Source organism: Manis pentadactyla, chromosome 9 (assembly GCF_030020395.1).
Source record: "Manis pentadactyla isolate mManPen7 chromosome 9, mManPen7.hap1, whole genome shotgun sequence".
Classification (NCBI taxonomy): domain Eukaryota; kingdom Metazoa; phylum Chordata; class Mammalia; order Pholidota; family Manidae; genus Manis; species Manis pentadactyla.
In genome coordinates this window covers 102,691,416-102,717,100 of record NC_080027.1, presented here as the reverse complement: position 1 = coordinate 102,717,100, position 25,685 = coordinate 102,691,416, and the positions used below count along the sequence as shown (strand labels likewise).

At 34.8% G+C, this 25,685-nt stretch overlaps 1 protein-coding gene across 3 annotated transcripts in view; it reads left to right on the top strand.

Moving 5' to 3' along the window:
* RC3H1 (ring finger and CCCH-type domains 1) overlaps nucleotides 1-25,685 on the top strand; it is an 89,368-nt gene that overhangs the window by 30,496 nt on the left and 33,187 nt on the right. For all 3 annotated transcript variants that reach the window (XM_036918494.2, XM_036918493.2, XM_036918492.2), the window contains exons 2-9: nucleotides 3,063-3,486; nucleotides 6,105-6,225; nucleotides 6,953-7,192; nucleotides 7,595-7,770; nucleotides 12,755-12,955; nucleotides 18,514-18,646; nucleotides 22,777-22,895; nucleotides 24,404-24,516. In XM_036918494.2, the coding sequence (XP_036774389.2) occupies nucleotides 3,256-3,486; nucleotides 6,105-6,225; nucleotides 6,953-7,192; nucleotides 7,595-7,770; nucleotides 12,755-12,955; nucleotides 18,514-18,646; nucleotides 22,777-22,895; nucleotides 24,404-24,516 (1,334 nt within the window). In that variant the 5' untranslated portion in view covers nucleotides 3,063-3,255. The remainder of the gene's footprint in view (nucleotides 1-3,062; nucleotides 3,487-6,104; nucleotides 6,226-6,952; nucleotides 7,193-7,594; nucleotides 7,771-12,754; nucleotides 12,956-18,513; nucleotides 18,647-22,776; nucleotides 22,896-24,403; nucleotides 24,517-25,685) is intronic.

The window sequence follows — 25,685 nt, the reverse complement described above, 5'->3', positions numbered from 1 at the left end:
TTCTAAAAGTAATAGGAAGCCATTTCAGGATTTTTAGCTGGAGAATGATGAGAAAACGAAATTCAGAACAGAGACCTGATGTGGCATTCGGTTTAAGAGATCAAAAAGCATAGCCAGTGCATTAGGAGGCATGAGGGGAGTGTGGTTCATTGACACCAAGAAGGAGGGAGTAGTCATCTGTTTCATATCTTGTTGAGAAGACAGGTAAGATTATAACAGTGACCTGACCATTTGATTTGGCAGTAAGTTTGCCAAAAGAACAGAATTACTGTGAAGTCAGCAGCTTTGTGACAATGGCTTTTGACTGAACCTGCAAGTGATTCTTCTTTCTTTGTATTAAACCTTGATGGGTGGTAATATGGTTGAGAGGTTGGGTTTTGAGCCAGAATATCTGGGTTAATATCTCAGCTGTATTTCGTTTTAGCTTACTCAGCCTCTTTAAATCTCCATTTCACATACCTATAAAATTGGGATAAAAGTAATTACCTACCTTTTATAGGTTTGCCCTGTGAAAGGTGTTTAGAACAGTATGTGGCACATAGCTGTACATATAATAAAAATTATAATGGTGTGCAATAAAACATTTATACTTTGTGCTCTTTTGAGTTTGTATAGTCTATAATGTTTAAGGGAATAAAGTACTGTGTTTTATCTTTATGATCAACAAATTTTAAATTCTCTGCAAGACCATGCTACAGCTGACCCTTGAACAACATTTATTTATTTATGTATGTATGTATGTATTAAGGTATGATTGATATACACTCTTAGGAACGTTTCACATGAAAAAACTATGGTTACTACATTTACCCATATTATCAAGTCCCCACCCATACCCCATTGCAGTCACTGTCCATCAGTGCAGCAAGATGCCACAGATTCGCTATGTGCCTTCTCTGTGCTACACTTGAACAATATTGATTTAAACTGCATGGATCCACTTAGGTGTGGATTTTTTCAATAAATGTATCAAGAAATTTTTTGGAGATTTGCAATAATCTGAAAAAACATTTTCTTTTCTCTACCTTACTTTATTGTAAGAATACAGTATATAATACATGTAACATACAAAATAAGTGTTAATTGATGGTTTATGTTATCAGCAAGGCTCCTGCCCAACAGGAGGCTGTTAGTAGTGGTTAAGTTTTAGGGGAGTCAAAAGTTACATGCAAATTTTTGACTGCACTGAGAGGTCAGTACCCTGCAACCCATACATTGTTCAAGGGGCAACTGTAGTAAACAGGAAGGAACCATTAACTCTTTTTCAGAGATTAACACAGGATATGATTTTTTGCAGGCATTAACATAAACTGCCATTCTAACCTATAGAAAATTCATGTGGATGATACTTTATAAACAAATTAGTGTCAGAAAACATTTTCTGACTAATACTCAGTTGTCATTCTGAATGTTGTATCTTCTAAGCATTTACCTTATTTGTTCTTTATTTTGGAGCATTCTGTAACATCATGCATCTGACTGTACATTTAGCATTCCAGTGGTCTCAGTTTATTAAGTAATAATTTAATGTAAACGTACTTGTAGCTACTCATAATCTATTTGCAGATGCATTTTATTAAAAGTATCTGTAATTAAAACAAATCAGAATGTGGGCAATTTCATTATTTACTCTTTCTTACTATTACAAGGGCCATTTGGACACCTTTGCAGATAACTTTAATTGTAGATCCTGAACATAAAACTAACTTCATGACTGTTTACTAGACCATTAAACTTTTTTCATTGTCCATTTATTTGGTAGCATACTTTAAAAAGAAACCCAAACAGAAGGCAGATTATGACTTCTGTTTCACTATTTCCCTAGGCAATTCAAACAGAGACTGGTACGTAGTAGTGTTTAGTAAATATTTATTGAGTGAATGGATAAAATTTTTAGCATAACTAATTAAAACTGTTCTCTCATCAGTAATGGGCTTTCATTTAAGGTTATTTCAATAAAACATGAATTAAATAAAATGCTTGAAGAATAAGGTGTGTAGATAATTTACTTGTTAATTTAGAGCTTCAGTAAAATTTTTTTTCTCTTTGTAAGCAGTCTCTACTGAGCATAATAAAATGTTTAAAACTTGTAATACTATGTCATTTTATTGTTCTGTGCATCAAATCTCATTTTTAGAAACTATAATTAGAGTAAGTGTAATAGATACTGTTTAAAATATATGCTAGAAATTTCAGGTTGGCTTTTATTGTAAAGAAAATTTCTGTTAGACACAGGTGGTGAATTTTGTGATTTGGCTTTTAATCCCTCACCAAAAATAGAGGGTAGACAGTAAATCTGATTATATGTGGGTTCTAATTAACTATATTTGTTCTATAAAAACTGAAATATAGTTGATATACAATATTAGATTGTTTCAGGTTATAATTCTTAAATTTGGGAATTTAAAAAAGCTTTTAAAGTAAACAATCTTAACAGTGTTATTCTAACACAACACCTATAGCAATAAGTGTAAGCCGTACAAGAGGCTTAAAGATATCTACCAGTAAGTAAAACTCTTAAGAATACCTAACCTTTAAAAATAAACCTTAAAAATCCCATAGTCTCTTTATCTCATTACCTACACTGAATTTGATAATAAAATATTTTAAGGTAATTTTATTGTAGGCCAATTTTTTGAAAGATCATTATTGAGATGTAACATACACAGAAGTGTACGTAAATATAGAACCTGATAAATTTTCACAGCTGAACACATTCATTCAACTGGTGTACAGATCAAGAAACATTATTATTAGTCTCCTTAAAAAGGTTGATTTTTTTAAAAAAAATCAGACTTGGATAAACTTGAAACTTAGGTCCTAGATCTAATTACTTACTTCAGCTATCTTAGGCAAATTATTTCACCATTCTGGGGTCTACTCCCCATCACCAAAGTGAAAGGATGATGAGATTAAATGATCTGTTATGACTCTAGTTCCATAGAAGTGACAGGGATGAAGTGTGGCAATATAGATGTGTATAAAAGGTTGTAGGTGGTAGGCTAAGAACGAACAGTTCAGCTGTAAAAAAGACACTCATTTTTTTTCTCTTTGTTTTTCAGGTTATATTTCACACTATGTGCTGACTGAATTTACAGAAGATATTTAAAAAAAAAGATAAACTTTTTTCAAAGATTTTGATTCCAGTGGAATCTTTGCTTTAGATTTTGTGTGTGTGTGTGTGTGTGTGTGTGTGTGTGTGTGTGTGTGTGTGTGTGTGTGTGTGTGTGTTAGTGAATTATAACTCCAGAAGCAATGCCTGTACAAGCTCCACAATGGACGGATTTCCTCTCCTGCCCAATTTGTACTCAGACTTTTGACGAAACAATTCGAAAGCCCATCAGTTTGGGTTGTGGCCATACTGTCTGCAAGATGTGCCTGAATAAACTCCACCGCAAGGCCTGCCCATTTGACCAGACCACTATCAATACAGACATTGAGCTCCTTCCTGTGAACTCAGCATTGCTGCAGCTAGTGGGTGCTCAGGTAGGATGGATGACTTAACTGTACTTCTTAATTTCTGTGTGTGTGTGTGTGTGTGTGTGTGTGTGTGTGTGTGTTTTCCTTCTGAGATAAACTTGTGAATTAAAATTAGGCAACATTACCCTATATTTAAATAGATAAAATTTTGTTTGGCACTGTGCAAATCCTTTATTTCAGTTTGATGGGAGATTCATAGTGGTGGTGCTGTATTTCTCAGTTTCTTAGTCATAGTACCATCCATTTAGATCTTCTCAACAACCTTAAAATGTCTTATGGCAATATTCTCAAATTAGAGATAAGTAGTATCCTCACGAAGGTTTCATAAAGTCAAGAGAGGCAGGTTTTTGAGAGCTAAATATGATTCACTTAAATAATCCCTCACTAAGTTAATTTGCATATTGTGAGTGAAGTACCATATATTTGCCACAGATCTTTTCCTGAATAAATATACTAGAACTTTGGATCTGGCCCCATATGTTTTCTAGATCAATCTTCTTGTAAGCTGCTAGAAAGTAGAAAGGTTCATACTGTATATGTTGGAGATGAAGAGAACAGTTCTAGAATAGCTTATTCAAAGGCAAAACTTAATTTATTTACAAACTTATCTTGATGATGTCACTAACAGCATTACCAAGTATTTGTTAATGCTATACTTAGTTTTTCAATTCATAATCATTTCTCTTTATTTTGAAAATTCCAGTATGACATTTTGGAAACATTTTTTAATAGAAATATAATATTTTAATAACAAATAACCAATGCTACATTTTTTTCCATAAAGTTAAGGATGAGCTAATTATTTTTCTGTAAAATGAGTTATGACCTTATCATATCCTACCTAACTGAAGCAACTAATGTTTATGAAATTTGAGGCTAGGACATTTTAATACATAATTATCACTATTTTAATCCTGAAGATTTCCATTAAAAACTCTTAGAGCCAATAAGTGAATTAAAGCAAAGTTGCAGGATACAAAATCAGTTGCATTTCTGTACACTAACAATAAACAGTCCAAAGGGAAATTAAGAAAACAGAGTTCCACTTAGAGTAGCATCAAAAAGAATAAAATTCTTAGGAATAAACTTAGCAAAGGAGGTGAAAGAAAGAGGAGGAATTGAAAACTACAAAACATTGCTGAAAGAAATTGAAGAAGACATAAAGAAGTAGAAAGACATTATGTGTTCATCGTGGGTTGGCAGGCTTAATATTGAGAAGACAGTACTTTGCAGAGCAGTCTATAGATTCAGTGCAAGCTCTATCAAAACCCCCATGGTGGTTTTTTTTTTGCAGAAATAGTAAAACTCATCCATATGAAATCATAAGGTACACCAAATAGCTAGAACAATCTTGAAAAATAAGAACATTGGAGGAATCACACTTCTTGATTTTGAAACTGCAAAGCTGTAGTGACCAGTGGTACTTGCATAAGGATAGACATTTATATCAATGAAATGGAATAGAGAGACTCCAGAAACAAGCTCACATATATTGTCAGATGATTTTTGACCAAGTAGCCAATGGGGAAAGGACAGCCTTTCCAACATAAGATACTGGGAAAACTGGATATACAAATGCAAAGAGTGAAGTTGGACCCCTTAGCTCACACCATATACAAAAACTAACTCAAAATGGATCAGATGCTAAACATAACAGGTAAAACTACAAAAATCTTAGAAGAAAATATGGACATGAATCTTCATTACTTTGGAGTAGGCAGTGGCTTTTTAGATATGATACCAAAAGCACAAGGAACCAAAAGATAAATTGAAATCAGAATTTAAAACTTTGTGTTTCATAGGGCACTGTCAAGAGAGGGAAAGGACAGTGCATAGAATGAGAGTAATAATTATCTCAAATATTTGATAAGAAACCTATATAGAATATATAAACTCTTACAGCTCAATAATAAAAATGAATTTTAAAATGGGCAAAGATCTGAATAGACACCTCAGTAAACAAGATATACAGATAGCAAATGAGCAAATAAGTTGCTCAGCATTGTCATTAAGGAATTGCAAATTAAAATGAGATACCACTACACACCAATCAGAATAGCTAAAATCCAAAGGACTGATACCACCAAATGCTCATGAAGATGGGGAGCAACAGAAACTCTTTTATTGCTGCTGGGAACATAAAATAGTACAGCCACTTTGAAAGTTATTGTATGATACTACGATTCTATTTAAAGGAAATGTCCAAAATAGGCAAATCCATAGTGACAGAAAATAGGTAAGTATTTTCCTAGACCTGGTGGGGTGCTGGGAGGAAATTTGGGAGGCGTTAAAAGAATGTGGGGTTCTTTTAGGGGTAATGAAATGTGTTGGTTGTACAAATGTGAATGTACTAAAAACTATGTTATCTTAAATAGGCCAATTATATAGTATGCAAATTGCATCTCCATAAAGTTGTTACAGAAACAACCAAACCAAAATACTACAATAAAATATGTTTATGTGTATGTGTGTAAAAAATGTCTTTTGAAAGAATTCAGTAAATTTAGTGGGAGTTCTGATGTTATCAGTTTGAGAGTAGCAGTACATAAAATATACTGACTAAAACATTTGTTTAACTAATTAGTGAGCACTCAAACAGACCCCTTCTTTTGACCTCTGTCTAGGTCCCTGAGCAACAGCCCATTACTTTGTGTAGTGGAGTTGAAGACACAAAGCATTATGAGGAAGCAAAGAAATGTGTAGAAGAATTAGCATTGTACCTGAAACCACTCAGTAGTGCTAGAGGTAAATCAGATGTAATTATCCATGCTAAACAAATATTTATTAAAGATGTTTCTATTACCATAAAAATTATAGCCTGTAAAATGAATGTTAATAAAATATATTTATTGTAAACTAAACCCACTGGTGGTAAGTTACTAATAATCATTACAAGCCACATCAAATAAAGTGGTGAATTTAGAGTTTACATGATGTTGGAAACATTATTTGAATGACTTGTGGAAGTATAAATACACCACTGGTTTCAGAAGGGCTTTCCATCGTTTGACAACAATGAACTGTCTGCCTGCTATCCATTTTTACATAGGGTACTACAGGGGGTGTAATAAAACTGGAAGTTACCATTACTACCTTGCCATTATGGCTTATTATTTCATTAGGAAAGTAAGATTAACCACTATGAAATAATATGCCAGAACTGTTATGGCCTCAAGACTTGGCTCTTAAACTAATGGTTAAGGTTTGCCTTTTTTTCCTTTATCCCCCATGATTAAAATGAATAATGGTATATTTAATATCATAATGAGCACTGCATTTGCATGAGACAACAGCTTTTATATACCTCTAAAATGCAAGTGTGACTTGTATAATTTTATTTATTGTTTAAGCATTCTAGTAGAACCCAGAACTATTCACTTACGCATAAGTCAATCAGCCCATCGGAGGAAGTTTTCCTGGATTCTAAAGTTGCACTGTAAAACAAGAAATAACTTTTTACTCTCTTTTAAAGGAGTGGGTCTGAATAGCACTACTCAGAGTGTCTTGAGTCGCCCAATGCAGAGGAAGCTGGTAACTCTCGTCCACTGCCAATTGGTGGAAGAAGAAGGCAGGATTCGTGCCATGAGGGCTGCTCGATCTTTAGGTGAACGGACAGTTACAGAACTCATTCTCCAGCACCAGAATCCTCAGCAACTCTCTTCCAATCTTTGGGCAGCAGTCCGGGCAAGGGGCTGTCAGTTTCTTGGACCAGGTATGTAATTCATGTTTGATGTTTACTATACTAGTGATTCTAAAAGTATGGAATAGGAACTATATAAGTGAACATAAAGGCTAGTGCTTTGCAGTACTCTTGTTTTCAAGTAATACCCCACTTGACAATCATGGCTTGGGTAATTCCATGTCAGTTTTTCAGAGTGCTTAAAACTTCTCTTAATGCCAAAAGTTTGTTCATTTTGATAGAAGGTTTTCTTAAATGTATACAGAGTTTAATAGAAAATTACCCCTAAATGGTTAAAAAGTGTAGCTGAATATCTCATTAAGTTACCTATTAATTATGTGGTACCTGCATAAATTGTTGAATACTGATTGCCCTTCTAATAAATAGATTTATCTCTGCACATGATAAATTTTGGTTTTACTCAACTTTTCCTAGCAATGCAGGAAGAAGCTCTAAAGCTGGTTCTCCTGGCCTTAGAGGATGGTTCTGCTTTGTCAAGAAAAGTATTGGTTCTCTTTGTGGTGCAAAGGTTGGAGCCACGGTTTCCACAAGCCTCTAAAACTAGCATTGGGCATGTTGTCCAGCTCCTTTATAGAGCCTCCTGCTTCAAGGTATGAACCTATGTTAAATTTCAGCTTAAAAGGATACATGGTCCTGTTCCCAAACTCACATAATAAAACTAGTTTAATAAAGTTGTCTGTATTTTTTCAGAGAATTTCAGCAATTTTTTTCCTTTTAAAAGAATGTTGATAGATGGTATTCTTTCTGAGTTAAATCTTGTATTGAATTTTATATGTTAATATACTGAACAACATATATCAAACCTAGGCTTACAGATTTTTGTATTTGAAGATACTAATAAGCTGTGTTAGTTGTCCACCAAGACAAGAGGCAGAATTAGTCTGGAAAGAGAGTTACTGAATCAGGAATAAGTTTTATTTGACTATTTGCTCCAGATACAATTCCACATATGCAGTATTAGAGCTCCAATTGCTGTTTTGATTTCAGTATGTACAGTAATGCTGGAAATAACATTTTGTATCCCAAATTGAATTAGCATTAGTAATGGTGCCCACTGTGTATCATTTATTGTTCTTCCTGTTTGCCTGAATTCTTAATGTCAAGGCTTCTTGCTTATGACAGAACACGTAAGCAGTACTTCATGGACCAGAGAAACATGTCTGTAAAAAATTATTAATTCACACAAGCTATAAGGAAATCCATTCCTGAGGGAAAAACATTCCCTTGCCTTACACTCAAACTAACAAAAAAATCCCATATTAGCCCACCCACCGTATTTTGTTCTCTCATTTTTTGAGAAGGATAAAATGGTCCACAAAATCAACAGGGGAACATACAGATCGATTGATTGGTTGGTTTATTTACTTACTTGTTTGTTTATTTAAATGTAAGAGCTCTAGCTAAATGTCAATATTACTCTCTTTCTAGAATCAGATTATATACTGAAAATTGGGTATGGACTCGCTGTCTGTATCCACCCCTCGTTTTCCTTAGGCATCTTTTTGCAGTCAGAACTTCTAGCCAAAATAACTCCAACTCATCCAGATTATTCCTGAGTAATGTGCATTTATAGTAATGGTTGTAATGACAGTTGTATAGTGTAGTCTGGAATACATTTCAGAGTGTCTGCTTCCAATGTTACTAGTTCTTCATTAACAGCATCAGAAAGATAGGATATAGGAAACTTAAAAAGGAAAAGAAAAAAAAGGAAATTTAACCTTTCCCTTGAAGAATAAATATTTTGTGAAGAAAAATAAGGGGCTATTCAGCCATAAGAAGAAAACAAATCCTACCATTTGCAACAGCATGGATGGAGCTAGAGGGTATTATGCTCAGTGAAATAAGCCAGGCGGAGAAAGACAAGTACCAAATGATTTCCCTCATCTGTGGAGTATAACAACAAAGCAATAACTGAAGGAACAAAACAGCAGCAGACTCACAGAATCCAAGAGTGGACTAACAGTTACCAAAGGGAAAGTGGCTGGGGAGGGTGGGTGGGAAGGGAGGGATAAGGGGACTAAGGGGCATTATGATTAGCACACATAATATGGGGCGGGGCATGGGGAAGGAAGATACCATAGAGAAGGCAAGTAGTGACTGTAGCATCTTACTATGCTGATGGACAGTGACTAATGGAGTATGTGGTGGGGACTTGATAATAGGGGGAATGTAGTAACCACATTGTTGCTCATGTGAAACTTGAACATAAGATTGTGTATCAGTGATACCTTACTAAAAAAAAAAAGAATCTACACATGCATACCCATGCAGGTGTTTACAGATACTTCATATATTTCCTATGAAGCATTTTATGTTCATTTTAAGTACTTAAAATGCAGTCAACATTAAAATAGGTTATTTTATTAACATCAGATTAATCCCACCTTGCCCAACCCATTTATTTGCTAACAAAGTTGATTTACAAAGGGAGTATAGAACCTAATACTCCAACAGACCAAGATTCCAGTCCTAGTTTAGTCACTTGCTAGTATGTGACAATGGACCTATTGATCAACTGAATAATTAGTATCTGTAAAATGAGAAGGAGAAGTGGTTACATGTCAATATACTGTGGTAAGGATTAAGTATTTCAAGTATATAGGTGTTGGTATATAATGGAACTTGTACTATAAATTCTAATAGACTTAAATTTATTTCAAAAAATGTGATGACAAAGCTAATACCTGCTATTTTTGAGTAGTTGATACATGTAGTTTAGTTTTCTGTATTTCTTTAAATATTTCAAAATAAAGTGAAATTAAAATATAAAAAAAAAAATAGTAAGGGGCTATGAAACCCCAGAATACCCACAAAGTGAACCTCTCTCAATCCTAATTAAAAGCACCAGTAGTAATTTTTTACAAATCAGAAATTTATAAAAATCAAATTATTTTTCCCTTAGGTCATGATTATTGCCCTTTATTTCATTGTCTACCTCCTTTCTTCTCTTGGTGGTAGATTGTACTACATTCTCATTCTCAATCATGAGAAGATTTTTCTTCTCTCATCCCAGTAGGTCTATACCCTCAAGTTTATTTACCGTGGCAGAGTTTCTGTTATGTGTGTACCAATACCCATTTCTTTCTTTTTTTTTATTAATATCATTGATATATATACTCTTATGAAGGTTTCACATGAATAACTTTGTGGTTACTACATTCACCCATATTATCTAGTCCCCGCCAGGCCCCATTGAAGTCACTGTCCATCAGCGTAGTAAGATGCCACAGAATCACTACTTCTCTGTGTATACTGTCTTCCCCGTGACCCACACACATACACCATATGTACCAATCATAATACCGCTCAATCCCCTCTCTCTCCCCCACCTCTCCCCTTTGGTAACTGCTAGTTCCTTCTTGGAGTCTGTGAGACTGCTGCTGTTTTATTCCTTCAGTATTGCTTCGTTGTTACACTCCACAACTGAGGGAAATCATTTGGTACTTGTCTTTCTCTGCCTGACTTATTCCACTGAGCATAATAACCTCTGGCTCCATCCATGTTGTTGCAAATGGTAGGATTTATTTTCTTCTCATGGCTGAATATTAGTCCATCGTGTATATGTACCACATCTTTATCCTCTCATTTACTGCCAATACCCATTTCATCTTCCTCCTGGAACTAAAATTAGATTGCATTTTCTGTTCCTTGCAGGTGTAAGCATCCACATAGCTCTGTTCTAGCTTGTCCTTTTAGCTTCTCTTTAATTTCCATTTGAACAGCCTTTCCAAACAGATAATTCTGGTTGTTTTTAGTACAGTACAGCTCTAAGACTTTAGACATACATTGCACTCTTCAAAATCCTGGTTATTTTTAGTTAAAGAGAGTTTTGAGAGCCAAGTCCAGGGCACCATAGTATATCATAAAGAAGGCACTATAGTCTACATTTTGATGATGGTTAGTCTAATTTGAGAGGGTGTTTTCATACACATATATATGCATTTGGTTTTTTGACTTAATTTTAAATAGTGGTAAATATAGTTGTTGTGACTATGGTTCTTGATTTTTTATCTATTTGGTCTTTCTGTGGATTTAACCAACAAAATTTAAATTAGACCTTTTTTCAATAGGAATGAAATACATTTGCAGCCAAAGTGTGCATCAACAGATGAATGGATAAAGATGTGATACATATACACAATGGAATATTACTCAGCCATAAAAAAAGAAAGAAACCCTGCCATTTGCAACAATGTGGATGACCTTGAGGGTATTCTGTGAAGTGAAATAATCCAGGCAGGGATAGACAAATACCGTATGGTTTTACTTACTTGTGAAATCTAAAAACAAAACAGAATGAACAAAACAACAGTAGACTCATAGACACTGAGAAATGACTGGTGGTTACCATAGGGGAGGGGTTGAAGTAGGTGGGTGGGGAATGTGAGGGTGATAAAGGGACACAAAAATGTCAATCATAATATAAATTGGTCACGGATGGAAGTGCAGCATAGAAAAAAGAGTCACTAGTTCTGTAACATATTTCTGTGTTGATAGAGAGTAACTACGCTAGTTGGATGAGGACTTAATGATGTAACTATTGAATCACTATGTTGTATACTTGAGACCAATACAATATTGTATATCAACTACAATAAAAAATTGAAGAAAAGGAAGAAAAAAATCAACATGTTTAACTTGATCAAACTGAGACCATAATAAATACAAAAGCATCAAAGAAAAAAAAAGGAATGTAACATGTTTTAAAACATACAGCAGTATGATCTAGAAGTCTTGACTTAGATATTCCGTAGGTTCTTCGGAGAAAAAAAAAAGGGAATTTTCAACTAGAGGAATTTGAGTCCTTATGAAAATAAAAGATTAACAAAGCAAAATATGTTCTAAAATATGTTAAGATATAGGTAATTGTAGACTAGAATTATGTCACTTTTCATTTGTTAAGCCTTTGGCCTAAATCAGCTTGACTTAAAAAGTAAGTTTTTGGGGGTGATAACAATAATACCTATCTACCTCAACTAGTTGAGAGAATGAAATGAGTTAGTACATTAATATAATGGTTAATAAGGTAGTTTAACCACACCTACTGGCATATACTAAGCACTTGGTAAATGTTAATTATGTGATAGTGACACAACCTATAAAACTCAATGGAGAATTAAGGCAAGTACAAATTAATCATCTTGATCACAGCAACTAAAGCTCTTTGAGTTATGAGTACCAGCTAGCTGAGTGCCAGGCAGGCCCCAGAGTAATAATTCATGGTCATGTAGAAGAAACTACATTGGTTTTCAGAATAATTGTACTTAAGTGAGTATTTTCTTCTTTTCAAAATACATATAATTTACACTGTGTGTATGTCTTAAGGTCTAGTCAGTCTTTGGATTGATACTTATACTCATCCTTCTTTCTGTAAGACCATCCAGAAGATGTTGACATCTGTAAAGGAAGAAATGTTTTACAGGCAGTACCTGGTGTGTTCCATTTTAATCTTGCTGCTGCTAAAAGCAATGTATTTGTTACATTAAAAAATTGTCTGCATTCTAATTGTGGTCAATTATGTATAAACCCATTTTGTTTCTTACCAGACTCATGAGATTATGTGTGTCTTATTAGGTCACCAAACGTGATGAAGACTCTTCTTTGATGCAGCTGAAGGAAGAATTTAGAACCTATGAAGCTCTGCGGCGAGAACATGATTCCCAGATAGTACAGATCGCTATGGAAGCTGGCTTACGAATTGCACCAGACCAATGGTCCTCTTTGCTTTATGGAGACCAGTCTCACAAATCTCATATGCAGTCCATTATTGACAAGGTATACCCTTTTTTGACCTTACTTCCTGGACTAATCTTAAAGTTTTGGCAATTCATGATTTATTAATCATTTATTTAAAAACATATTGAAGTGAATACTGTATGTCAGGCTTTTGTTAATTATATTCTCTGTAGTTGAGAGTCATGTAACTAGTCATACCACAGTAACAATTCATACGGATTTTTAAATTGTGTTATAATTGACACTGTTCATTTAAGATCTGATTATTGTTATAATGCCATACCCAGCTTTCTCTCACATTCCTTGAGAGTCTGCCTTCCTATTTTATCATTGCCTCTCTCTCTTCTTTTCCTCTGAGTTTTGATCATTGTGTTAGGTAAGGCCATTTCTAAATGCCTTTATTATCTTGCTGTAGCAGCCATTTAATGGTCTGGAAGGTATATACATTGAGGTTTCTTATGATTCGCAGCCTGAGTAATTTCATATAAGTTATCAACAATTCTAAATTTGACCAAATTTTCAGTAAACTTATTTCTACTTTATCTGTTGTTTGTTAGGGTGAAAGGATCACAACAGTACACATGAATTTTAGGTCATGTTCCATTGTTTATTTCTGACTCTAAGAGCTGCACTTATTGCTCTTAAAACTGGAGTAATACTGTAACTGCTTTTGTTGTAATTCAACATGAAACATAAAGTGCTACTAAAAAAAGTCTTAAAGCACCATACAAATATATTTATAGTAGTATTTAACACTTATCATGAGCTTACTCTATGCCTGGTGGTTTTAAATAATTCATGTAATCCTCTCAACAGCCCTGTATTATCCCATTTACAAGAGAGAGAGGGTTGAGTACATTTCTCCAGGGTCACATAGGTAATAAGTGACAGAGCTGGATTTGAACTTGGGCATTCTGACTCTAGAATCCAAGTTCTTAACTGCTAAACCTCTTTCTACACTATTCTTCCCTTTTTTTCGTATTCCAAAATATAGAATTCTTTGAATTAGTAGATTGCTATTAAAGGAGAATTGGAAAATGTGTTTTATTAACTACTTGGTGAATAATTTTCAGTGTAATGTGTATTATTTGTTCTATCCTAAAAGTCTTCCTTGTAGATACCTTTAACCAAACTTTGCCTGCAACTCCTAGGTCTGAAATTATGCAACTGATTGATCATAACATTGAAACCTCCATAATGCTCTTAAAGCAGTAGCGTTTTACCTCTGAAGAGAAACTTGGTTTTTATAAAAATTCTACAAGGAGGTTGACCTTTTTGTCTGAACTGGACTGTATAACTAGTTGTATATCCTGCCATAATTTTCTTACATCATGAGCAGTAATTTGAATTTAATACCCAGAGACCTTCATATAATAAACTAGAACAAATGCAGTATATGTGACATAATGTAGAGTAATTTTCTGTGATAATGGAAATGTTCTATGTATGCACTGTCCTATGTGGTGTTCACTAGCCACACATGGCTATTAAGCCCCTGAAATGTGGCTTGTGCAACTGGAAACTAAAATTTTTACTTAAATTTAAATAGCCACAGGTTGCAAATGGCAACTGTATCAAATAGTGCAAATAAAGGATTTATTAAAAGTGAAAAGAAAAGCAATACTCCTATTAAATTAATGAACAAACATGAATTCGAAGTTCGCAAAGAGGAAATATATCTAACTGATGGAATATAATTCAGCCCCCAAGATAATTCAATATACATTTAAAACAGTGATATACCAAATACTGCCTGTTAATAAACATATACTCTCATACGTTGCTGATGGTTTGTAAAATGCATTACAAACTTTTGGGAAGCAGTATGTCAAGGAATAAAAACTCAAAATATTCATGACTTTTGACCAAATAGTCTATTCCTAAGAATTTAAGGAAATAATCCAAACTTTTGAAAAGGCTATGAGCTCAGAGGCATTAATAGCAACATTATTTATAAAGGAGAAAATAAGGAGATGGTTAAAGAAGTTAAGATCTATATGCTCAGAATACTGTTAGACGACTTTCTGTATTGACAGATTACTAACTGCGCTAGTTGGGGTGAGGATTTAATGTGGGTAACTGTTGAACCACTGTGTTGCATAGTTGAAACTCATATTAGATTGTATATCAACTATATGTCGATTTAAAGAGAACCACTTATATGGCCATTAAGTTACAGCTTTGTCAGGGCAGATACTCTCTTCAACTGAATAACATTCAGTTTCTTCTTAAAAAGCATTAGTGAAATATTTTTACAAGTCTTAGTGGTGGATGCATGGTTATTGTCATTATATTAGACACTTTCCTTTGAAATATTAATAATATTTCACAGTATTTCATAATTACCAATATAAAAATGTTTTTGTCATATTAAAGGTAGCCAAAATCATAAGTTTGTAAGTGTCTGATTATAAGTACATAAAAAACATGCAAAGATGAAAAAAGTGAATAAAGGCATGTCATCATTCAAATGGTAGTTGTGTTATTTTTCCATGTTTTTTTAGTGTATGCTTTTTTTAAAATTACCTTTTATAGAGTGGTCTTGGGGGTGGGGATTCTCATCTGTATTAATAAACTGCATAGAGAGTTAATGTTTCCAAGTAAGAACCTAAATTATGTGAATTACTATTAACGTAGTTTTTTTTCCCTACTTAAAGTCATATGTAGCAAGTACCTCAACATAATAAAGGCCATATATGACAAACCCACAGCCAACATCATACTGAACAGCGAGAAGCTGAAAGCTTTTCCTCTAAGATCGGGAACAAGACAGGGATGCCCACTCTCCCCACTGTTATTCACCATAGTACTGGAGGTCCTAGCCATGGCAATCAGACAAAACAAAGAAATACAAGGAATCCAGATTGGTAAAGAAGAAGTCAAACTGTCACTATTTGCAGATGACATGATATTGTACATAAAAACCCTAAAGACTCCACTCCAAAACTACAAGAACTAATATCGGAATTCAGCAAAGTTGCATGATACAAAATTAATACACAGAAATCGGTTGCTTTCCTTTACAGTAACATGAACTAACAGAAAGTGAAATCAGGAAAACAATTCCATTCACAATTGCATAAAAAATAATAAAATACCTAGGAATAAACCTAACCAAGGAAGTGAAAAACCTATACCCTGAAAACTATAAGACACTCTTAAGAGAAATTGAAGAGGACACTAACAAATGGAAACTCATCCCATGCTCTTGCCTAGGAAGAATTAATATCATCAAAATGGCCATCCTGCCCAAAGCAAATCTACAGATTCAATGCAGTCCCTATCAAATTACCAACAGCATTCTTCAACAAACTGGAACAAATAGTTCAAAAATTCATATGGAACCACCGAAGACCCCAAATAGCCAAAGCAATCCTGAAAAGGAAGAATAGAGTGGGGGGGATCTTGCTCCCCAATTTCAAGCTCTACTACAAAGCCACAGTAATTAATTAAGACAATTTGGTACTGGCACAAGAACAGACACACAGACCAGTGGAACAGAATGGAGACTCCAGATATTAACCCAAATATACATGGTCAATTATTATACGATAAAGGAGTGATGGACATACAATGGGGAAATGATAGCCTCTTGAACAGTTGGTGTTGGCGAAACTGGACAGCTACATGTAAGAGAATGAAACTGGATCATTGTCTAACCCCATACACAACAATAAATTCTAAATGGATCAAAGACCTGTATGTAAGTCATGAAACCATGAAACTCTTAGAAAAAAACATACGCAAAAATCTCTTGGACATAAACATGAGCGACTTCTTCATGAACATATCTCCCCGGGCAAGGGAAGCAAAAGCAAAAATGAAGAAGTGGGACTATATCAAGCTGAAAAGCTTCTGTACAGCAAAGGACACCATCAATAGAACAAAAAGGCATCCTACAGTATGGGAGAATATATTCATAAATGACAGATCCAATAAAGGGTTGACATCCAAAATATATAAAGAACTCATGCACCTCAACAAACAAAGAGCAAATAATCCAGTTAAAAAATGGGCAGAGGAGCTGAACAGTTCTCCAAAGAAGAAATTCAGATGGCCAACAGACACGTGAAAAGATGCTCCACATTGGTAGTCATCAGAGAAATGCAAACTAAAACCACAATGAGATATCACCTCACACCAGTAAGGATGGCCACCATCCAAAAGACAAACAACAACAAATATTGGCGAGGTTGTGGAGAAAGAGGAACCCTCCTACACTGCTGGTGGGAATGTGAACTACTTCAACCATTGTGGAAAGCAGTATGGAGGTTCCCAAAAAAACTCAAAGTAGACATACCATTTGACCCAGGAATTCCACTCCTAGGAATTTACCCTAAGAATGCAAGAGCCCAGTTTGAAAGTGACATATGCACCCCTATATTTATTGCAGCACTATTTACAATAGCCAAGAAATGGAAGCAATATAAGTGTCCATCAGTAAATGAATGGATAAGGAAGATGTGGTACATATACACAATGGAATATTATTCAGCCATAAGAAGAAAACAAATCCTACCATTTGCAGCAACATGGATGGAGCTAGAGAGTAGTTTGCTCAGTGAAATGAGCCAGGAGGAGAAAGAGAAGTACCAAATGATTTCACTCATATGTGGAGTATAAGAACAAAGAAAAAACTGAAGGAGTAAAACAGCAGCAGACTCACAGAACCCAAGAATGGACTAACAGTTACCAAAGGGAAAGGGACTGGGAAGGATGGGTGGGAAGGAAGGGGGTGGGGGAAGAAAGGGAGCATTACAATTAGCTGCATGTATAATGGGGGAGGCACGGGGAGGGCTGTGCAACACAGGAGACAAGTAGTGATTCTATAGCATCTTACTACACTGATGGACAGTGACTGTAATGGGGATTGTTGGGGGGGACTTGGTGATGGGGGGAGTCTAGTAAACATAATGTTCCTCATGTAGTTGTAGATTAATGGTAACAACAAAAAAAGAAAAGTTGTATGTATGGCCAACTTAGGGGAGTTAATGCAAGAATGTGTGTCATTAAGCCTTAGGAAAATACACAATCTTCCAAGAATCCCAAAGCATTATAGAAATTTTTTGAGCTGCAGTGAACTTTTGAAATTATTTAGTCCATATAGCAGATGAACTTCAGATTGAGTCTGTAAAGATTATGTCCAGAGTCATCATCTTTGGTATATAACAGAACTTGAATTTAGACCCAGTTTGACTGAATTCAGTTTCATTGTTCTTGCTATTGTATCTGCAATATCTGTAGACGATTTTTCCAAATTTCAACTATTTGAAAGGACCCCAAGAGCTAAACTAACATAGTGCTGTAAGAACGTAACATGGAAAAGTACTTCCATATTGAGGAATTCAGAAAGGTCTCTCACATTAGAAGAATGTGACTATAGAGGGAAGGAGAGTATATAATATGCCAAGGTGTAGATGCAGAGAATTGCAGGGTTTGTTTGCATAGCAGATAATCCAGTCTGGATAAAGTGTCGGATGTGTGGGAGCCTTAAAATTAAATTTCATAAATTGTAAAAATGATTGTGATTTTGTGAATAATCTTACTTTAAAAGGGTTATCTGGCCCTTGGGAAAGTTAATGTTTATCTTTTTTAAGTTGCAGACCCCAGCCTCTTTTGCGCAAAGTGTTCAGGAACTAACAATTGCTCTCCAGCGGACTGGAGATCCAGCAAACTTGAACCGACTAAGACCCCATTTGGAGTTACTAGCAAACATTGACCCTAGTCCAGGTAAACCCAGTGGAAATTAATGGACTGTCCTATGTGTACCTCAGTGCTACTCAATGGGTCTTTTAATTATCTTCTGTTATATTCTTCTAGAATTGCCCAGAGTAGTTTTTCCAAATCTTTTCTACAGTATTTAAGTTTTTGGCTCCTGTCTTGTCTCTCTATTACTTAACAAATATTTAATACTTTTTATGAACTGCTCATTTTGCCAGGAAAATAGTCTGGCATCTTTTTATGTGCTGTATTTTACCATTCTCATCTGTTTTGACAAAACTCAAGTTTTCTCATTCTTTCTATATTGTATGTCTTTTCTTGTATTTTCTTGGTCCAATTTTTTCCTTCTTTTTATCTTGTTCCATTAGGTATCCTCCCTTGCATATCTGTACTTTGTCAACCCTTTTCCTGCTGCTTCTTGACCTGAAAATCACCCAATCTTTTGTGAAAATAACCTAGATTTTTCACCTAGGACTTACATCTTAAATGTTTTAGCTTATAGCCTGTTGCTCCCTGTGTTTATTCCTACACTGAACTCAAACTCTCTTAACATTGGCTAGTAATTTCCCAGTTTCTTCTAATTCCAAAGGCTTCTTCTCAGTCCTCGAATTAGGTGATTCGTCGTCAGCATTTGAGAATATTGTTGACCACTTCCTTGATAAGAGAAGCTTCGTTGATACCGTATCTTTCTGTAGTTGCATGATTCTCTTCTGACCTGTCTAAATGCTGCTTCAGTCTTATTTTGACAACTCTTTCCTGTCCTCCCCACTAAGGAGCAGGCTGGTTCTGTTCTTGGAATTTTGTTTACTCTGCACCTCTCTGTTGATGACTGTCATTCATTCCCAGGATCGGGTGTTACCTCTTTATAGAGAATAGACTCTCAAATGTCTTTATCACCCTTACCCCTTCATAACCCCAGACCCGCTTTCCCAAATGCTTTGTGAGATTCCCTGTCTTCTCCTCGGTGTTTTGCAAAGCAAACTCATCTTCACCTGATAACCTGCTCTTCCTTCTGTGATCGCTTTCTGTAAATGACCTCATTCTCTGAGGTATGAAAGTTTAAAACCTGAGTCTTTTATCTTAGCTCATATCTTTTCCTTTCACTTGCTCCACATACCATTTCAGACAACAGGGTCTATCTGTTCTTCTTTCACAATATCCTTCTATCCCATGCCTGTTAACATTGCTTGTGAGGGCCCCATTCCTTTTCCTGACACTAAGTGCCTTCCATTTTACTCTTCTCTTTTCATTCTTCCAGTCTAGTTAGTTACTTTTGCAAAACACATCACATCTCTGATCTTATTTCTATACTCAAACTTTTGATGATACTCTGTTGCTTGTAGAATATTGGCTAGGTCTTTGAGAACCCTCTACTTTTTTTTCAGCCTACTTTTATGGACTTACCAGATTCCTTCAAAGCAGATCATATCTATTCCTAGAACACAATGATTTTTTTTTCTTTTACTTCTGTGCTTGGTCATTCTGAGCAGTTAAAATAGAATGTCCACAAGCTTACCAACCTCATCAACTACCAACTTCTCTGCTGCATCTGTGCCAATATATTCTCTCCTCGTGTAACAATGGAGAAACTACCAGCTAAAACCACCCTCTCTTATGTACTGGTATCATCTTATCAGGTATATTCCTCCAGTGGCCTGTGGTTCTTTATCATCACTTTTCCTTCTTTACTAGAGAATTTCTATCAAGATACAAACATACTATTATTCCTGCCATCATAACCCACTTTTGACACCATTTGCCATCCACCTGCTCCTCTGTTTCTCTTTCATAGCACTCAAACTCACTCCAATCAAACATTTAATCAAAACTGCTTTTTTCAAGATCGCAAGTGACTTCCATGTAGCTCGTTCCAAAGGTCAGTTCTTGGTTCTTACTGTATTTGACCCATTAGCAGCATTTACCATTGTTGTTTTCTCTCTACTCCTTATAACACTGTTTTCACTTGGCTCCCAGGTCACCACATTCCTAGTTTCCTTCTTTCTTTATTGAACTCTCCTTCTCAGCCTCCTTTGCTGATTTCTCCTCATCTCCATAACCTCTACCTTTACAGTGTTCCCAGGTTTAATCCTTAGTATCTCATCTCAACCCATTCCCTAGATAACCTCATCTAGTTTTGAGACTTTAAATATTTATGTAACTCACAAATTTATATTTCATCAGTTCTTTTTTCAGATCTTATTTCTGAAATTGGGATGCATTTGAGCAGTCACGGATGTGATAATTTAATTTGATCTTTTTTATATTTTGGTAGCACATAAAATAGTGGTGTCACAGTTGATGTTTTATCATCTGTGAAACTCTGTATCCAACCCCAGCCTTCTCCCTGAGTTCTGTACATCCCCCTGCCTGCTTAGTGTCCATCAGCTCTGCTTGAATATCTAATAAGAATCTCAAACTTTATCTGCCCCAAAGTGAGTTCCAAATCCCTTCACCCTCCACCCCAATTCCTGTTAATAACAGCTCCATCCTTCCATTTCCTCAGTCCAAACACCTTGTAGATAATCCTAAACTCTTCTTTCTCTTCGTAAGGTACATCTGAACCTTCAGCCTATCCTGTTGCTCTGCCTTTAAAACACATCCAGAATTTATCTAGTTACCACCTTCAGTACCACCACCCTCATCTCTCTTCATGGATTATTGAATAGCCTCCAATCGTCTTGTCTGTTTTTAGCATGGGAGACAGGGTGATCCTGTTACTCCTCTGCTCAGAATTCTCTGGCATTTTTCATCCGTCAGTAAAAGCCAAAGTCTTTTCCATGACCAGCCAGCCTTATATTTATCTGGTCTTCCTTTACCTCTCTCCAACCTTGTCTCCTACTCTTTTTCTACCTAATGTTTTCCTTTCTGTGGAACATTCCGGGCATAGTCCCGCACTGTGGCCTTCGCACTTATTCTTACTTCTTCTAGAATACTTTTCTCCTAAGTCACAAGGTGCACTCAGACCCTTCTTTCAGGTCTTCAGTAGAACGTAACCTCAAGGAGGCTTTCTTAGGCTACCCTAACATTTACAAATAACTGTCCCACTCGCCTTCCTTGCTCAATCAACTCATCTACCTGAATACTTTTTTTGTTGTTATTTATCTTATTTCTTGTCTGGCTCCTCTCCTTGAAAATAACACAGATTTTTGTTTTAATTGCTGCTGTTTCCCAGCAACTAGAACAATACCTGGAATTTAGGTATTCCAAAAAACAGTTTTTTATATGTCTGTTCTTTTTACTTTCTCTACTTGAAGTGTTTATCCTTTTTTCCTTTTGAAGTGCCATGTGTCCCTCAAAGCCTTGTTTAAATCCAGACACCTAGGAAGAGTATCTTCATCCAGTAGGAAGTCATCTTTGTATCTGTGTCCTCACTTATTTTTATATTTCTTTAAAGAGAATTCGTATTTAGGCTTATGGTTAATTTTTCCTTTATGAAATTGCAGTGCTGGCACTGGACAAATACTTATTAAATGAGAAGGATGTATAGCAAACTGCTTTATATAATAGCTCTTTCATTAAAGTTTTTAAACATTTTCCAATTTTAATACTTGACTTACACAGAATTTCAAAATAGACATTACAAATTGGCTGATTGTAGGCAGTCCACAGTTTTGTTTGGGCCACACAATGTTGGTCTGTACAATATTCTAAACTATTTAGGTACTAACACTTAAAAACTGGTTAATTTTACATAAAAATCTCAAATTTCAGCTTTCTTTGAAAAACAGTGGTATACTTGGCAGTGCCAGCCTTGCATCTTTGTAGACCAGCAGTCAGCTAAAGTTGAATAGTAACCACAACCTTAGAATTGTAGCATACACTCTCCAGTTCAGTGCAGTCCCTATTGTACTCTATTGTCATTTCCAATCCTAAAGGTCTAATGGAGGTTGCCATTTACTGTCAGGCCTACTTAGTTCCTTTGTTACCGTCTCTGTCCCAGTAATTTTAGTTTGCATCCCCAGCTTTAGATGAATACATCCATTCCTTTAGGATGATGTTTAGTTGAGTAAGCTATTACCTGAAAAGCTGTATAAAGCTTAATTTTATTTCATTGAAGTGCTGACACTGATTCCTCTATTGATTTAATATTGGCAAAACTTTGAATAACATAGTTAGAATTGTTTTTATTTGTTATGTAGATGCTCCTCCTCCTACTTGGGAACAGCTGGAAAATGGGCTTGTTGCTGTGCGCACAGTGGTACATGGGCTCGTTGATTATATCCAGAACCACAGCAAAAAAGGAGCAGATCAGCAGCAGGTAAGGGAGAAATTTGAAACTTAGACGTAAATGACAGTGTGGGTATTCTTATAGGTACAAACAAAGCTAAGAAGATGACATGAATATTTTGAGACTCTGACTATAGAAACTATAAACTACTTCAGCATGGTTAGCATCCAGCTTACTGTATTACCTAGTAGTTTTATCTGACAACATTGGAGCTAAATAATCCTCATTGCTCTAATGTTGTGCTGAAGTTGCTTTTCACATTGAATATACCAGCATTTGATTCTGTGCTGAAGGTTATTCCATTTAAATATATTCTCTTTGGTTCTCTTACTTTTGTTTGACATTTGGTTCTCTTACTTTTGTTTGACAGTAGGTACACTTTTTAGTGCTAATGCTATTATTTTCACTGTTCAAATATTTATAAATGGTTTTTCTGTGTTAGTGTTTTAACATTTCCCTTCATAATGTATGCCATTCCATTTGGACAGTTTTCTTCAAATATTTTAAATGAAATATGTGGCAGTAAAATATAGTACCTTATGTTGTGACTAGAGTTCTTAACTTTTCTCCCAATAATTTTATTGTGCCCTCAGGATTTATGTTAAATTCATTAGATGTTTAATTTTACAGTAATAAACTTGAGAAATTAAAACTTTGTTATCAATTTATCTGACTCCAGTAAATATTAACAAGAGATTGTTCAATATTCCTTTTTTCTTTGACAGACAGGAAATACTGAAAATGGCCTGTTAAGTAGAATAATGTGGATATGATTTTCCTTATCAGTCTAAGCATAGATCAGAGCTTTATTTTGTGATGAAGAAATAAATTAAAAACCTATTTTTAACTCCTCGTTCTATTAGATATGAATAATGTAATAAAAATAATAAGATTAACCTTTAAATTCTACCATTAAGTGATAAAATATGTTTCATTTAACTTAGTGTTATGCTTGATACTTCATTAACTTCCAAATCCATCCTCCTGCCTCATCCCTGAGTTGTAAATAAGTTTCATTTGTATCTTCGGGATATTTTAAGTCCTTGATATTCTTCTGCATGTCAAGAATTGGTTACAGAATATTCTTCAGCTATAGGGGCCTGTTGCAGATTTGTGGTGTGTTATAAGGAAACGTAAGTATAGCCATACTGAATTTTGTCCAAAACAAATATTAGAAGTCAGTTTAAATATATCAAAAGTCCTAAACTCCAATGATTTGTCCATTATAAAATCGGGAAAGAAGATCATAAAGCCCTCAGGAGACTTAATTATGAATTTGTGGTGCCACATGTGTAAGAATTAATACCAACATATATTGGAAAAATCAAAACCATAATCTTTTTCATTTATTTATTTATTTATTTTGGGGTTCTCTGAGACTTAAGACCAAATGACCTCCCAGTACTTTCAGTCTCAGCAGTCTAGATAAGCATGTGAATTAGTCTTAGTTATTAATCTGGATCGTCAAAATCCTAAAATGGCAACACAAAATTTATATCTTTTTAAAAAAATATCTAATATTTTAATTTTGGCCTTAGCCTCCACAGCATAGCAAATACAAAACATACATGTGTCGAGATATGAAACAGAGAGGAGGATGTCCTCGTGGAGCCAGCTGTACATTTGCACACTCACAGGAGGAACTGGAAAAGTAAGTATGAGCATCATTAGACTCTGCCTTCTAACAACTTGTGACAGAATAAGTAGAATTATTAAGTAGAATGATTTGTGTCATTGAAAAGAATAAAGAGTAGTTATATTCTCTTTAGGGAATGAAGTATTGAGAAAGTAATACAGAACTTTAAAAGAAAAACTGAAGTAGTTTCCTCAGCTTTCATTACATTGTGCCTACAAACAGGAAACTTTATAATTACCTAAACCTAGAAGTGAGCCATTTTCACTACCAGTAAAACATAAAATTCTAAGAATTTTCATCAGTTTTAACTGACTGGTTTTAACAAATTGAATAATGCATTTCTGATGGAAACATTTGCCTTTTGCTCTGTTCAAGAAATTATTTCATTGCCTGGCTAAATTTTACAGATCTTTCAAATGTTAACCAGATAATTCCAGGAATGGTAAATTCCCCAGCACATGGTAGAAAGAAAGACCTCTTAACTTTTTTATAAAGCCAGTGTAACACTCATACTAAATTTGACAAAGATAGCTAGTAAAGTACAAATCCATCTCACATATTAATATTTTTAAAATTCCAAATATTAAACTTAGAATTCAATAATACATTAAAATAGAAACCATGATCAAACTACATCTATAACTTGCATCACGTGTAAGAATGAATTCCAGATGGTTCAGAGATCTAAGTGTAAAAAATGAAATGCTAAGAGTACTAAGAATTTATGGGTGAATACCTCATTGGCTAGGTTATAGAGGAAAGTAAAAAATAATAATAACATGATTAAATTAAGTAAATAAATTAAATGAAATAATAAAAAGAAAATATATTCATGACTAAGTGTAAAGGCAGCATGGTATAATTACTATAGATTGGAGAAGAAATACCATGGGATCAGCTCCAAAGTTGCCAGAAGGTATTTGAATAAAATAGTGTCTATAATAGATCAGAGTCACTTGATAAAACAAAAATGCCATAGAAACTTTCTCATCATGACAATTATATCTCAAAAGTGAGCATGATAGCAAGATGCTTAATCAATAAAATATTAGATTCAGTCTCACTAAAGTCCGATAAGGCAAAATTTTCTACTAGTAAGACTATTATTTAACATTCTAGACGTACCTAATGTATGTAAACAAGAGAATAAAATATCCATAAAATCATTACATAGAAAAACTAAA